The sequence below is a fragment of the Magnolia sinica genome, chromosome 2 (genome assembly GCF_029962835.1).
Source record: "Magnolia sinica isolate HGM2019 chromosome 2, MsV1, whole genome shotgun sequence".
Classification (NCBI taxonomy): domain Eukaryota; kingdom Viridiplantae; phylum Streptophyta; class Magnoliopsida; order Magnoliales; family Magnoliaceae; genus Magnolia; species Magnolia sinica.
Genome location: NC_080574.1, coordinates 123,917,011 through 123,933,163, shown reverse-complemented (window position 1 = coordinate 123,933,163; position 16,153 = coordinate 123,917,011). Strand labels below are relative to the sequence as shown.

The window sequence follows — 16,153 nt, the reverse complement described above, 5'->3', positions numbered from 1 at the left end:
AACAGCTTCGGACGCCAAACCATTAGGGTAACAGGAATTCTTTGTTGACCTGATAACAGAGGATCCCCACTCTTGCCTATGAGGTCCTACGGATGGATGGGATGTTACGAAAGATAGTTATCTAACCGTTCAAGGAAGAGTTGAGTTGAAACAACGGTTCAACAGACATCGATTGTGTTTCTGACGAGTGGAAACTTTACACGTGCCTCATTTGCGGTGGGTCCCTCTAGATGGATGGTCTAGATCGTCATGCAAAGGGGCAGAAACTCGAGTAGATGGATAATGAAAGTACACGTGGTGAGTAGCACCAACCACATGGATGGTCTCGAGGTAATCTGACGGTACATTTAGTGGGTGCTGTTCACACACGGCTTATGAATCCATTTCATCACGACCGTCCATTTTAATGTCGATGTGCACATGGAGTCATCCGTTCAGTTTGACTTTCATTGCTTGCCTTTCATTTTAAAGACCCACCAGATAGACGATCTGGATTCCCTGCACTACTTCTGGACATGAATTTCCTACCATACCTATTCACAGGAGCCCGTGCAACAAAAAGCTACGTGGGGCCCACCGTGACGTCTGTGTGACACACATCCGTCCTACCATTACCGCAGACCATATTAGTACGGGGCCCAAAAATAATCAGATTTAAAATTCAAGTGTGCCACGTCATAGGGAACTGTTAGAACAGGTACGCCTTCCATTGAAACCTTCCTAGGGCCCACTGAAGATCTGAATCAGGTGATATTTGTGTTTTCCCTTCAACCCGACTGGAATCACCTTACCAACGGATTGGATAGCATATAAACACCACAGTTAGAACAGGTACGCCCTCCATATTGTTTCCTGTGGTGTGGCCCACTTGAATCTTGGATATGCTTCATTTTTACAATCGCATTCTAACATCATCCGGTAAAATCGATGAACGGAGAGGATGTCGCCAGAGCGTAGCGGCGGCGTACAGAGCGTTTGTTACACGGGCTCGCAGGTGCCGGAAATTGGCGGACGTGGATTTCGGCGAGTAACTCAGTACGCTATTGAGTAAGCTCTGCGGGGTCCACCGTGATGTATGTATCTTATCCACACCGTCCATCCGTTTTAATGGCTCATTTTAGTCTATAAAACTACAATTGAAGGATATGCAAATCTTAAGTGAACCACACAAAAGGAAACAGTTGGTGTAATGGGTCCACCGTTGGAACTTTCCTAAAGCCCAAAGTGATGTTTATTTGTCATCCAACCTGTTCATAAAGTCACAAAGACATCGGGGAAAACACAAATATAAGCTTGATCCAAAACTTCTGTGGCCCCTAATAAGTTTTCAACAGTACGCATTCAATTCCCACTGTTTCCTTAGTGTGGTCCACTTGAGATTTAGATATACTAAAATTTTCTGATCATGCTCTAAATGATCTGAAAAAATGGATGGACGGTGTGGATAAGATACGTACATCACGGAGGGACCCACATACACAATCTGCGTCGGAGATTGGCTTCCCGCGTTTGGGGCTAGCAAAGGAATGGCGGAATAGTGTACTCCTGCACTCAGAAATTGCACACATGGCATCCATACAACTCATATCAAACTGTATGAAAGTGGGTCCTACTGTAGAACGGGTATGGTCCCAAAATTATATTGATTGGACGATCCTAGTATCTGACTAGTGTAATTTATATTATTGAACTCAAAGTGTAATCTATTTTTAATTCCTAACCGTCCATTAGATGGCAAAAACTCTCCAACTTTGAAATTAATTCAATTTTGAATTTTTGTTTGATATTGTGGTTCCCAACAAAATTTCAAAGGTTTTGATTTGAATTAGGAGTACGATACATCAGAATATCTGAGTTAACGTGTATGATTCATCACGTTCTGCCAGAGTATCAAAGCCTTTTTTGTTTGTCTCTTCACTTCTTTTTCTCCCATACAGTCTTAAGTAGGACCCACCTGCGCCAGTGCGCTTTTCATTGCAGGTTTGAAAAATCGGCCACTCTCCGACACTCCCACAAGCTGCTAATTTACGCCCTGGGCTCACTCTCCTCCCCCTCTCTCCCTCTTTCACCATGTTGGTGGTATACGGAGCAGCCGCTCTTCTTGCATTTCTCTCATTTCTTGAAATGCAACAGCTTGTAATGGCAGGTCTCTCTCTCTCTCTCTCTCTCCCTCTCTCTCCCCCCTGTTTGCTCTTCTTTTAATGGGTGTTTTTGATGGATTGGTTCTAGATGTGGGGTCCACCTTAATGGTCCATTGGTGGATGGATTGCCTCCCAGAGTTTCCTCCATTGGATGATTTCAACCGTCTGATTTTCTCACCCCTAAAATCTAGAGGATTGGTGGTAGCTTCCCATTTTCACGGAATGGTCAGAATCATTTGATAGGGGAGATATTAGGGCGGGGTCCATCTCATGATGAGGCCTTCCTGATTATAGGTTTGGTTACTGAAGGTGGGCCCTGTTGTCACAGTCGCCGGGTTGGATAGAATGAAAATGCGGTCTCTCTCCATTCAGCATCACGTGCTTACATGTTTGTGATGTGGGGGTTTTGGTTTCTGGGTTGTACTGTCAATTGGCCAGCTGGGTCGGGCTCCGCGCCGTATACCGGGCTATCTATGGCTGTCTTGAGCTGGACTCGGGCGTGAATTCGGGCCTGTTGGCTGGGCCTGGGCGGAATTCAGGGTCGGCAATGAATGTTGAGGACCCAACTCATCGACGGTCCTATTTGAACTTGTTTTTGTGGGGTTACCCGTTGTATTCGCCGAATTGGTTTGTTTCAATTCCGCTGTTGTTTTTTCCAATGTGGTTTCCATTACATGATGCTTTGTTGGGTTTTTCAATCTGTTTTGCCTGCATTTGGCATTGTTTCTGTTTGAGGAAATGCCAGCTCACATTGCTTTGATATGTCCTGAGATTGGTTTGAAAAGAGCTATAAGTTTTAAGAGCTGATGAATCGTAATGGTAATGCCCCCGAAATGTTATGTTATATGGAACTATAATGGGGTCTATGCAAACATTGGACCTTGGCTCGTATAGAAAAAAAAATGTTGCGTCAGCACCATCAAAATGTTATTATGGCCGATATAGCGGTTCTTTCTGTTATTTAATGGCAAATTGGCAATGCCCATGCCTGTCATACATGTTCACTGCTGATTTAAAGTCATTGGTTTCATTTGCATTGGGCAGTGGCCTTTCTTCTTGGAGACGTCAACCTGCATTAGGAATTCTTATTTTGCTGCTGAAGAAATATCTTACTTTGCGAGAGGGCAGAAATGACTGGGCATTATATTGCTATCATTTCACATGTAATGCTTCCATGGAGACGTTTGGGTAGAAGTATTGCCTGTGAAAGCTACACTGGCTACATGGTTGTTGAGATTGGGTTATAGGCGTTAGATCAATGAAATGTGATGGGAAACTAAGAAACCAACAAGGAAGAGTGAAACAAACATGCAACATGGATTTACATAGCTTGGGACAATGTTTGACTATGTCCAATGGAAAAGATGATCAAAGAGTTTCATTTTGTGCAGAATTACGAAAGATGGTGAAAGGCCACCTCCAAAATGAATTTTATATTCCCTAAGTAACCCTTATAAAAAAAGGTACCAGAAATACGACTATTGTGCACTTCAGGGGTGCTGATCTAGAATGCCATCAAGGCCACAACAAAGTCACCCATCCCTTATCCTGGTTCAGGGTTAGTTAGGAAACAAAAGGAACACTTTGAATTATTATTATTATTATTATTATTTTGGTTCTGTGGCATACCTGTTAGTAGTAAAGAGGCTGCTTTTAATGCTTAATTGGAAGCCACCAATTAGGTGACCTTTGAGAAGCTATTGTTATAGTGTGATGTCATGTATCCTTTGCAGACTATCTTATTCTCACTAGTATTCACCACAAGCACTGGCATGTCATCTACAAGCTTCGTAATCATGTGAGATATGTGGGCTTCCACTCAATTTGTTAGAGCTGGGGATTAATGTTAAGTTACCGATGAAATAATATGGTGACAACCAAATTGCTATCCATATCTCAGGGAACCTAGCTCTTATGGAATTAGAGTAGAGATGCCAACCGAGCCCTTAGCCTCGATAGAAGACGAGACCCAATATTGCTTTTAGCATTTCCAGGAAGTTAGAATCTTCAAGGAACATAGACCATAATGTTGGAGAGCAATGTGTGTCTGGACATTCAGCCCAATCAGCATCAGCATAAGTAGAAATCTTTAACAATGAGGTCAATGGACAGAGATGCAAAGTCTATGATGCCCTGAAGATATTGAGTAATGCGTAGAACAGCTGCAATATGAAGTTGTTGGGGGCTGTCCATAAAAGGATTGACCCTGTGAACAACCTGAGAGAGGTTTTGTTTGATTATAAGCATATATGAGACCTGCAACAAGGCGGCGATAGAGATTAGGATCGGAGGCAAGTTACCTTTCATCATGTTGGTATTCAACATTCATTTCCATTGGAGAGAGAATCTACCGTTCTATATTGGATAGTCAAGCAAAGCAAGGGAGATGGATCTCTCGTACATTAGGGCTGACAAAGGAAGATTCAACTTCAGGTTAAGAAAGTATGTGAGCGGTCCTAAAGCTTTCATGTGAAAGGATGATTTCAGAAAGTCCTATAACTGCTGAAATAGAGAGAGTCATTCCCTGATATAACAATGTCATCAACATGACCAGAAATATAGCAATCCACTCAATAGATTTCTGCAACATGGAGTGACTATACTAACATTGAGTGAAATTTTCTTCGAGGAATTTGTGGGGTGAACATTTTCAAACCAGCTATGAGGGGCTTATTTAGGCCATAAAGGGATTGGCGTAAGTGCATTCATGATTTGGGGTTTTTATTTATAACTTTGCAACACCCTGTTGGATGAGTGATATGCATGGTCTCTTTAAGATTTCCATGTAGGAATGCATTCTTAACATCCATTTGCAGCATTTGCATGATTTTGATACTGCAATTTGTATATGCTGGACATATACAAGGCTCGATTACTTTAGGCTACTGACAATAACATAGGATTGATTATCATCTTAGCCACAAGTGCAGTAGTTTGATAATAATCAATCCTATGTTCGGTAGTTCAAGGTAATCGAACCTTGTATATGTCCAACATACCATCGGACTTCAATTTAACAAAAAATACCCATTTGGATCCACTTGTAGTATTTATAGGGAATGGGACCATCTACCAGGTATTATTATCTGCTAGGGCTTTCAATCCTTCAGCCACTGCTGTTCACTGACATTCATGAGAGATAGCCTGCTGGTAGGATGTAGCAGCAAAAGTTGAGTCTAGAGCTGTAATTAGGAATTGATGATTAGGAGCATGAATAGTTTGAGAAGAATGGCACAAATCAGTATGTTTGGTAAGTTGAAAAAAAAAAAAAAAAAGAAAAAAAGAAAAAAAAAGAAAAAAAAAAGAAAAGAAAAATGTAGAAGAAAAGAGGAGTTGCATATACTTGAAGGGGAATCTGCGTGCTGATTGGATGAAACTTCATCAGAAGAGGGTATGGGAACAGGTATATCTCTTTATTTCTTCAGTTTGTGGACAAGGCCCTGTGCGAAACAAATTAGCAGGACACAAGGGAGAAAGGTATGAAAAGGTTGGCATCAGGACAAAAGAAGAGGGGTTTTCTGAACACTTCTGAAAAAAGAACAAACATTCGAGGAAGATAACATTTCGAGAGATGCAAAGTCGTTTTAGAGTAGGGTCATAACAAAGAAACCTTTTTATGCATCCCCATAACCAATAAAAGTGCAGCATGTAGAGGGATTAAGACAAAGCACACACATTTGATGGGAGTGGAGAAGATATAATTAGGCTGTTTCATGAAAAAAAACGGGAAGTAATGAGATTTATTTTCTTAAGGGGAAGAAAATTGTCTGTCGATAAGTTGGATAACATTGCTAATTATCTCAACCCAAAAAGTTTTTGGAACATGATTTGATCATCAAGGTTCTAGCTGTCTCCAAAGTATCGCAATGTTTTCATTCGGCCACACCATTCTATTGTGGTGCAAGGAGACATGAAATTTTGAAATATGGCGGCAACTAGATATCGAGAACCAAGCTTCTGGATGTGAAAAATATGAATTTCAGATTTTTCAGATGAATTGGATGTGAAAAATGGGTCTAAGATCCCGTTCACAAACATATTCCAATTGAATCAGAAAAATCAAAGACCAACATTGAAATCCTAGCCAAAACAAGTTTGCTGTTTTTTTTTTTTTTTTTTTTTTTCCACTAATCTTTTCATAAATTGAAGAGGGGAGATATTGACCTGACTTGTGAGTTGTGACTCTTGAAATTCCCTAAGGATGTAAAAAAGATCATTGGAAATCAAGTTCTATCAGATTCCTCCCCTCGATTGATCAGTTGATGATGATTGGAAGATGAGTAAAATAGCTCGCCACATTCAGGCACCCAAAAAAAGAGAGAGTATGTTTTCTCAACCTTCCTCCGACTCCATAACAAGGTAGACAATGAAAACTGAGACACTTCTCTCACTTTCAGATCACTTTGCATAGGCCTAAATGGATGCAAAACAGTGGGAGCTGTAACTGACATTTACATTAATCACATTGTCAGTTACAATTGACTTATGTTTTAACTGATATCTAAACCAATTACATATGTTGTGTTGGGGAGAGTTGAACGAGAGATGTTACTGAACCTTTGCAAAGATTGATCGAGATACTGATGTTTACACTAATCACATTCATACACAAATAGGAAAGGAACATTATATGGTGGTCTGCAGGTATATGCGAATCTTGTATACATTTTGCAATTAGGTTAACTCATGTAAGAACAAAAATGAAATGTTGGTGGGTTCAACATGCGAGGTATTATATGATAGTTGATCAAAAGAAATGTTTTTTTTTTTTTAGTTGTGCAATGCAGCAGTGATACAGCTAAGGTCCACTTTTTTGGTATCCTAAACTGTTCACCTGGTGGGCCCCATTGTGGGGTGGGCCATGCCCCAAACTCTAAGAGGATCCTAGTTAGAGGATTGGTGGCATCAAATGGACAATTGTGTTACATCCAGGGGTCCACATTTAATGGCTGACCAATTGGATGATTGGGATCATTCAATAGGGCGATTTGCCACTGTGCCTATCATATGAACAGTTCGGATCAACAATAGTGTGTGTCTAGCACATACAATTTCTTGGGTCATCTCTCACTTGAGAATTGCATATTTTTGTGTGAAATGTTGGCATTGCCAAAAGTTTATATGTGGAAGTTTGACCCATGAATCCATGACCATTTGCTTTTCAAGCAGTGAATGGGAAGTTTGCTCCCTATGCGTTAGTATTGTTGCTTCTTTGACTCCCTGCTAAATTTTCACTTGATTGTTTCTTCTTTTCTTTGACGCTCTTGAATTTAAACATCTCCTAAGAGCCTTAGGAAATGTAGTGTGCTGAAATGAATATACATTGCATGTGGGATCCATATTTGGTGATCTGACCATTGATCTGATGGGCCCCTCAATGAATACATTATGCCCCCCAAAGTCTCAGGTTTAAAGATTCTAACGCTTTGATCAGTGACCTAAAAGTTGGATTGTTTGAAAAAAAAAGAAAAGAGCAATGGCTGTATTTTTTTATTTTTTATTTCACTTGTAGTAGAAAAAGGAGAAAAAATAAATACGCTAGGGTCCACATTCAACATGAAAGAGACCTAAGATCAAAGTTTTAGAATCTCTGATCTGGGTAATTTTGGGCCCATCAGATCAGTAGTGTGGATCACCAAACCATGGGCCCTTTGGTACGTAATCCTCATATGCGTTTGCTGAGACTCTCGGTCCTATCATTCCTTGTTCTTGCATGTGTAATAGTTAGAATAAGATCCTTGTAGTTTGAAGGTGTTGTTCTGTTTAGTTTTTAATGAATGAAACTGTGTTCAATCTGCATACTATATAGCTATAGGAATGGTATGGGTTTTTGACAATATTCTTTTTACGAAGTAGATGGTCATCACTGATATCACTTTCTTCCATTTGTGCAGAGTGTCCACTTGATTTGAGTGGGTCCAATTTTACTATGGCAGCTGCTGCATGTTCAAATCAAGACAACAGAGGAAAGTGTTGTCGTTACATCAACTCTTTGATTGCAATTTCCATCTCTCGCTATGCAAATGCAACAGGTGAGCTGGGAGTTCCCTCAGACTTATCTGCAATCTGCCTCAAGTCTGTATCAGAAACCTTAAAACTTTATGGAATGCCACCCAATGCAACCGTCTTTTGTGGGGTGGGGACAAAAATTCCAGTTAGTTATCAGTGCACAGGCCGAACGACTGTTGCAGAAATGCTTCAGTCCCCGAATTTTGGAGATGTTATACGGAACTGTGAGATGCCACTTTCATTGGATAGTCGATGCAGGCGATGCTTAAATGCTGGTATTTTGTATCTTCACCATCTAATAGGAGCCGAAGACAACATGACATTGAGCACTTGTCGGGATGCATCTTTTGTTGCACTCGCAAGCCGAGGTGACAACGCGTCAGCTGTTGATATGGCAAGCTGTTTCTTTGGGGTTGAAGGGCTCAGCAGTATTCCGGGTATGACTATGCTAGGACATCATGACTCCAATTCTTTACTAAAAAATATTGTGTGAATGGCTAAGTTTGTACAAGTGGATCCCACTTCGGCTATCCAGACTGTTGATCTGTTGGACCCATTCATGGATGGACCATGTTTCAAAAGTTCTCCACAATGGAACATTCCTAATCGATGACCTGTAAATAGATGCTTAAGAGAGAAAAGGGAGCATGGTCCACATTCAACCATCAGACTGCCAGAGATGGATGGATGGCTAGGATTTTCTAATTTGGAATATTCATCGGCATGGTCATCATGTCAATGGTCAATGTCACAAAACCGTAACGTGTTGAAGGCCTGAGTATACTCATCACTTGCTCAGGCTGAGAACAATATAATTCCTCTATGATCAAATCAATTGTTCCATTTGTGGCTATGGGACTCTCTCTCTTAAACAGATGGTGCTTTTATTGATGCAAGAAATTTCTGTTCTCTTTTGTTTCATACTTCTTGGGAGAGAGCAACAAAGCTCAAATCAAAGGAGCTGTGTAGTGCCTCACTTAGGTATCATAATGGCTTGTTCTGGGAATGGGAGCTGAATAACGGTGAAAAACTCATGGCTTCTCAAATCCAAAGGATTTCAATCCTTGACAGTTTTTGATATGGGACTTGTGGTTCTATGTTAGCTTTTCTTTCTGTCATTTTGGTGGAGGAGCCCCACTTTTTGCAAAGGTTTTTGTGTCAGTGTGGCGCCATAACAGACCATTGAAATGGAGGGCTTTTCCCCACCCAAAAAGAAAAGAAAAAAAAAAAGCAATAGAAAAGGTGATCAAGAGCTATGGTTCTGACTTCTAGACTGAGAGCTCTTTGGGTTTGAGAAATACAAAAAGCCCATATTTATCTGACGAATCAATCACCAAAGCGAGAAAATGGAGTTCACTGCTGAAATGCTGGTTTCTCTGTATCATCAGATTGTTGTCCAAAAATATCATAATTGCATATTTGTGCGACTACATGAGTATCTACAATTCCTTTCTGGTATTTGCGTGCGTGTGTGTGCGTGCGTGTGTGTGCGTGCGTGCGTGCGTGCGTGTGTGTGTGTGTGTGTGTGTGTGTGTGTGTGTGTTAACACAAGGAAATGGAGAACCCAAAGAGAGGGTTGCACATGTTTTTCAACCAAACACTTGATTAGGAGTTGTATTTTTTTCTTCGCTCCCTACATCCCACTTAATGCGTCAAGAAATAGTGATCAAAATAGCTGAAAAATAAAGTAAATAAAAAATATTGCACTGGAGGAAAATGACTGGTACGTTCTAGTACTTGTGTACCTATACCAGTATAAAATGTTTCGGCTCCTTGGTTGAAATGGAACACAATTGACAATATATCTTGTAACAGTTATTGCTTTTGATAAGATTTGTGTTTTCTTTCTTTCTTTCTTTTTCTTCTTCTTCTTATTATTATATTTTTTTATAAATTAAGCATTTGTTTAGGTTGAAGGAGTTGGAACTTAAACATTTCGATCTACTGTCATTTTGATCAATGCACATCTGAATTAGTTGGACTCAACGATTTAAATATTGATAGTATTGGCTGATATATCAGCTGATACTATTGATATCGCATGTGGCTAATATACAGGGGAGTTATTAAATTCCCGTGTCACCACAATGTTGCAATTTATTGCTGATATATCGCGATATATCTATGCAATTTTTTGCCAAAAACTCTTCATAAAATTCCCCCATATTGTCAATACATGTGATACATTGCAATATGTGTCAGCGGCACATTCCCCCACAGAAAGCTCAAAAAAAAAAGCTCGCAAAATCCATTTTTCTCATAAATTTGTTAGGGGGACTATGTTTCATACTTGTATTGTATGGTTTATGAATTATATGAACTAGTTTTGGATATAAGTGCATCACTTTTGTCAGATAACGGATAGTTTAAGACCCTTTATAAAGGAAACTTGTTGTGCATATTTATTTTTGTGATCTTTTGAGTTCTAAGTGTGTAATTATGTTTCTTTGAACATATTGTCAAGTTTTATTGAAAATTCCATCATTTCCCAATGTTTACCTCAAACAGCGATACATTCCCTGATACATGCGAAATTTCCCATGTGATACCAATATGTTTTTGTATCCCAAAGGATACATGCATTGATATTGATGTTTAAACCACTGGTTGGACTAAGATGATTTCTTCTAAATATTAATACTAATGGAAGCTTGTTCTGATTAGTGATTAGGGTTATGTTGCATTTGCAGTGAATATCTCAAAACCATCTTCACCTTTGATTGCGCCTAAAGCTTCTCCAAGCCCGATGTCTGCTGCAAGTCCTAGTAAGCACCTAATGGACATACCTTTAAAGGAACACCACCATCCCTATCACCTTACATTAATTCCAGGCATTGGTATTGGAGTTACTGGGGTGGCTGTTCTGCTATTGGTGATCTTGATCCTTCTCATTCGTCGTAAAAGCAGAGAACTGAAGGGTTCAGAAAATCCAAATGGGACCTCTTGGAAAGGCTTCCCTCAGCAGCCGATCCGAAAATGTCAGGAAGGTCTGTCCATGGTGCCTTCTTTCATGTCTTGCTTTGTCGATCTCAAGATATTTACTGAGGTATTGTTTGATGATTGATCGAAAAAAAAAACCCCTTTTGATTGACCCCATGATGGTAGAGGTGGGACACCTCAGGGTAGCCTGAAATGTTTATCTGATGGGTGATGTCTCAATATCTCCCCTATCAGATAATCCTAGTCGTCTGATGGAAATGCACAGTTACAACTAATTGCTTGCATTTAATGAGGCCTAATCATATGGTTAGGATCATCCTATGGGGAAGATTCTTGGGTATCTCCAATCCACAATAGAGCCTACCACACGATTTGGATCACATATGATGGCCCCACGTTTACAGTTTCTTGGCTGAGTAAATACTCAATCAAACATTGTACATTCCCTCCTTGTTACCAGTCTTACAGTAGACAGTAATGCAGGTCCATCGTCCATGTTCCGAAGGTTCAGCTATAGGGAAACAAAGAAGGCAACAGAAAATTTCAGCACTGTCATTGGAAGGGGGGGATTTGGAACAGTCTACAAGGCTCAATTCAGTAATGGCTTTGTGGCGGCTGTGAAACGAATGAATAAAGTCTCAGAGCAAGGAGAGGATGAGTTCTGTCGAGAGATGGAACTTCTTGGGAGGCTGCACCATCGTCATCTCGTTGCTCTCAAAGGCTTTTGTATCGAGAAACACGAAAGGTACTTTCCTTATTCTAGCCCTTCCTGAACTCAACAACCAGTGCAATCTAACGGCTTTAGTTCACTGTCAGGTTTCTGATGTATGAATACATGGAAAATGGAAGCTTAAAAGATCATCTCCACCGTATTCCTCCTCACTCACTTTGTTGATTTGCTTGTGCTAGTTTTATTTGGGGAATTTAATGATCCTTGGCCTGTGGATCTGTATGGTATCTTTGGGCCTGATTTACTACTACTAGACGCTACTGTTAAGCAATCTGGACCATTTATCTGATGGGATCACTGTAGACTGGCTATACCCAAAAGTGCTGCAGATTGGAAGATCAATCTTCAGTTTTTTCTCCTGTCCAGGTGGATGTTTGCTGTATTATTTAATTTACTGTCTATTTACATGTAGTGATCCAAGGTCATGCTCATGCAATGGGTGTTTCTTTTGGTATGGTGGATCCATGATGGCTTCTATCGGATTAACAATCTGGATCAGCGATCAGTGGGGCCCACTAATAGGAACTCAGGGCCCAAGGATCCCATACATATCTGGGCAAAGGATGATATAATCATTTCTTGTTCAGTTGGCCAGTATATTCCATTTAATGTTTGTTTCCCATCTGTGCAGCTCCAGAGAAAACTCCACTAAGTTGGCAAGCTAGAATTCAAATTGCCATTGACGTGGCCAATGCTCTGGTAATCTGTAATATCATATTTGTTAATAGGGCTTGTGATTAGGGATGCCTTAGAAGAACACTGAAATTGCCAGTCTGGTGGAAAAGCATTCATCCACATGACATTAAAGGCACGGTGTTTGGGAAATGTGAAAATTGCTTTCTACATTAAGCACTAGGGCTGTCAATGGGCTGGGCCAAGGGCTGTCCAAGCCCAGCCCTCAAAGTAAAACTCAGGCCCGTGACGGACCACAACAAACATGCCAGAGCCCAGCCACCCACTTTTGTGTCCATAAAGCGTAGGCTATTTGTTTGGCGTGCTTGATCATGCATGTTATTGACAAAAATGCCCTTGAAATCTTAAACAGGTTGGTCCAGCCAGGTTCGGCCAGGCTGACGGGCCTTAGATGCAGCCTGAGCCCAGCTTTATTAATAAGAGGGTTTAAATTTTAGGCCCAAATCTGGCCCTCAGGCCTAGCATATCAGCCCGAGCCTGGCCTGAAATGGGCCAAGCCTGAAAGCTTGGTGGGCCACCCCAGACTAGCCCATTGACAGCCCTATTAAGCTGTTTTTCCACCAAATTGGTTTGGAATTGTCATTAGGCTTGTTTATTGCTGTTCAAGAAGCTAGCATGATGGCATCTGGGGATGAAATACCATTTGGTCCAATGGGAATTTATATTCTTGCCGTACAATAAACTAGCATGATGGCCATTGGGGTGAAAGGCCATTATGGCCAATGAGAATTTAAGAATTCCCAAATGCACCCTAGTTTTTGAACTGATTCCTGGGTCATTAGGAAAAAAAAAAGAAAGAAGTCCTAGGCCATATTCTATCTCACCTTTTTCATCATTGTAATTCTAGGCACTTGATAGTTAAACTGCTCTCATTCGAACTTCTTCCTTCTCAGACTTTACTGGTGTTTTCACATGCAGGAGTATCTCCATTTCTATTGCGACCCACCTCTCTGTCATAGAGACATAAAATCGAGCAATATTCTACTAGACGAGAATTTTGTTGCAAAGGTAGAAAATCCATTTAGTTTCAGTTTTGAGTGCCTCTTCATTTTGATCTTGATCCAATCGCTGTTTAACAACTCCCTTGTTTTTGCACAGGTTGCGGACTTTGGCCTTGCACATGCTTCAAGAAGTGGTTCGATTAGCTTCGAACCAGTCAACACAGATATCCGGGGAACTCCTGGTAAGGGATGCATTTGGATGTCCTTGGGATTCAGGGTGGAACCCATGTTTTCTGCCCAAATGCAGCTTGTGGTGGATTTCCATTGATAATGTTCCAATTCTTCCCCATGTTATTTCTCAGGAGACCACCCCAAACCCCATTTTTACCCTGTTATATAGATTTCTACTTCCCTCCAAAATTCATTTTGTGCGGACATCCAAACACAGTCTCAGGGCACTTTTAGCAAGGAAATTTTAGAGATCCTAATTATCACAAATCCATGAGATTGCAAAATTCCTCTTTAAGAGATATTTTTCTGATTGCTTGCTTTTGATGTTTCCCCAAGAATAGACAAGCAAAATCTTATGTGGCTGTGGCAGGCCTGGCAAAACTCAGATTTTATGTTGATCAGGATTTTCGTGTCTAGTTGCCAAGTGTAGCCTCATGCTTACAAATGGATGTAATTTTCAATGGCTTACAGGTTACATGGACCCCGAATATGTGGTTACTCAGGAGCTAACAGAGAAGAGTGATGTATACAGTTATGGAGTGCTGTTGCTGGAGCTAGTGACTGCCAGGCGAGCAATACAAGAAAGCAGAAATCTGGTGGAATGGTCTCAGAAATTCATGGTCACAGATTCTAGGCTACCCGAGTTGGTGGACCCTGCAATTGCAGACTCATTTGACTTGGAACAGCTCCAAACAGTGGTGAGGATTGCAAGGTGGTGCACCCAGAGGGAAGGGAGATCAAGACCTTCGATTAAACAAGTTCTCAGGCTGATGTATGAGAGATTGGATCCAGTACACAGTGGCTTCATACAAGCTGTGGAAGATGAAGATGAAGCAATTGGTAGTGGTGGAAGAATTAAGGGGAAGTTGCATGGTAATGAGGTTATCTTTCATAGCGGTGATGCAAGGTGTCTTCAATCTTCTTCGAGCACGTCTAGATCATACTGTAGCAAGAGCTTTTTGCTTGAGACGGGTTCACCCTAATCTCCATTAAGGTGGTGGGTTTTCTGCTTCAGTCTCTTGTCATCACAAGCTCTCAAGAACTGTGTTTGGATTTAGCAAAGCGTGTGAACTATGGATTTCCCCCTGCTGAGTTACAGGTATGTATGCTGCTCTTATCCATCAAGTTCTGCTTTGCTGTCAATGATGTTGAGGACCTGAAGGTATTACGATTGTTTAATGTGGTAAGGTCTGCAGCATTGTCTATGGTTTGGCATTTCTGTTTTTTTTTTTTTTTTTTCCCCGCAGAAAAGTGAAAAATATAGTATGTTTCTCGTTTTAAATTATTGATTTATTTAAATCATGTCCTGACTGATTCCACTATCTATACTAACTTGTAGAGAAACTATGTTTGATTGTGTTCAACGAGAAATAGCAACTACTGGGCTTGATACGACATGGTTCTGTTGATCAACCCATTTGAGATAGCCATATACAATGGAGCTGTCATTTGTTGGAGTGATAAAGTCCCTTGATGTACATTGATATACCACACTTTGACAGCTTAAGCTTTCAGAGTAAATGGTTGTTTGACATGGTATCAGAGCGGAATGTCCTATGTTCGAATCTTGAGAGCAGTAAATATATCTCGCTAATATATTATTCTCCCACAGGGGTTTAGGAAAATCAGGTCCGGCCTAGGGACCGAGAAATCAAGCTCGGCCTATTTATGGTGTGAATGTCCCTCCACCCTTGTTAGTATGTTCCCGTACGGAGTTCCCACCCCACATGTGTGGGTGGGTGTTGGAGTGATAAAGTCCCTTGATGTATATTGATACACCACACTTTGACAGCTTAAGCTTTTAGAGTAAATGATTGTTTGACACACAACACAGGTTACATGTGATTAACTCTCTCTCTCTCTCTCTCTCTCTCTCTCTCTCTCTCTCACACACACACACACACACACACACACACACACATATCTTGCATGTACATGCGCAGGCACACCCACACACCTCACCATGCATATGCAAACAGTTGGACATTAACATATATGTGGATTCATGCATGAACATGAACAAAACATCTTAATACATCATGCATATGTTTACTTATACAGGGTAGACCAGAATTAAAAATTCTTCCTCAGAATTTACACAATTTCCCAACTTTGACTTGGGTTTTCCAAACTCTGTAAGAATCATGCATTAGAAAAATGTCCCAATTATCTTTCTCCATATAAATCTCTCATTGTTCTTTCGCATACATGCATATATGTGTATGTGTGTGTTATTTATTTATTATTTATTTTTGTGTATGCATGTTTAGCTCATGTATGAATTTTGTTATTATATAAAACTCAACAACATGATGAAAGAGATGCTTTCCAAATTGCGTTACTTCAGATGTCAACAAAGAGAATAACCTGAAGAACATCAGATATCAGATGCAACGTCCACATAAAACTGCAGCTCCTTAGGAAATCATGAAGAAATACAGCTGGTCATATAACAGCTAAAAAAGAAA

General features: G+C 40.5%; 1 protein-coding gene across 2 annotated transcripts; it reads left to right on the top strand.

The window, feature by feature from the left end:
* Window positions 1-1,987: 1,987 nt before the first annotated feature.
* LOC131237543 (probable receptor-like protein kinase At1g49730) lies at window positions 1,988-15,077 on the top strand. 2 transcript variants are annotated; one of them, XM_058235361.1, is made up of 9 exons: window positions 1,988-2,146; window positions 8,036-8,173; window positions 10,841-11,137; window positions 11,574-11,835; window positions 11,907-11,959; window positions 12,452-12,519; window positions 13,432-13,521; window positions 13,612-13,696; window positions 14,157-15,077. In XM_058235361.1, exons 1-9 carry the CDS (start codon window positions 2,071-2,073, stop codon window positions 14,666-14,668), a joined length of 1,581 nt encoding a protein of 526 aa, XP_058091344.1. In that variant the 5' UTR covers window positions 1,988-2,070; the 3' UTR covers window positions 14,669-15,077. The 2 variants fall into 2 exon arrangements, with proteins under 2 accessions (XP_058091344.1, XP_058091343.1); XM_058235360.1 differs by having other exon boundaries at window positions 1,989-2,146; window positions 8,036-8,587.
* The last annotated feature ends 1,076 nt before the right edge of the window (window positions 15,078-16,153 follow it).

Excerpts from the sequence above, each read along its gene's own strand:
- LOC131237543 (XM_058235360.1), top strand. The coding sequence starts at position 2,071 with ATGTTGGTGGTATACGGAGCAGCCGCTCTTCTTGCATTTCTCTCATTT. Across the intron at positions 11,138-11,573 it reads GATCCGAAAATGTCAGGAAG|GTCCATCGTCCATGTTCCGA; the intron begins GTCTGTCCATGG and ends ACAGTAATGCAG. Across the intron at positions 11,960-12,451 it reads CTTAAAAGATCATCTCCACC|CTCCAGAGAAAACTCCACTA; the intron begins GTATTCCTCCTC and ends CCATCTGTGCAG.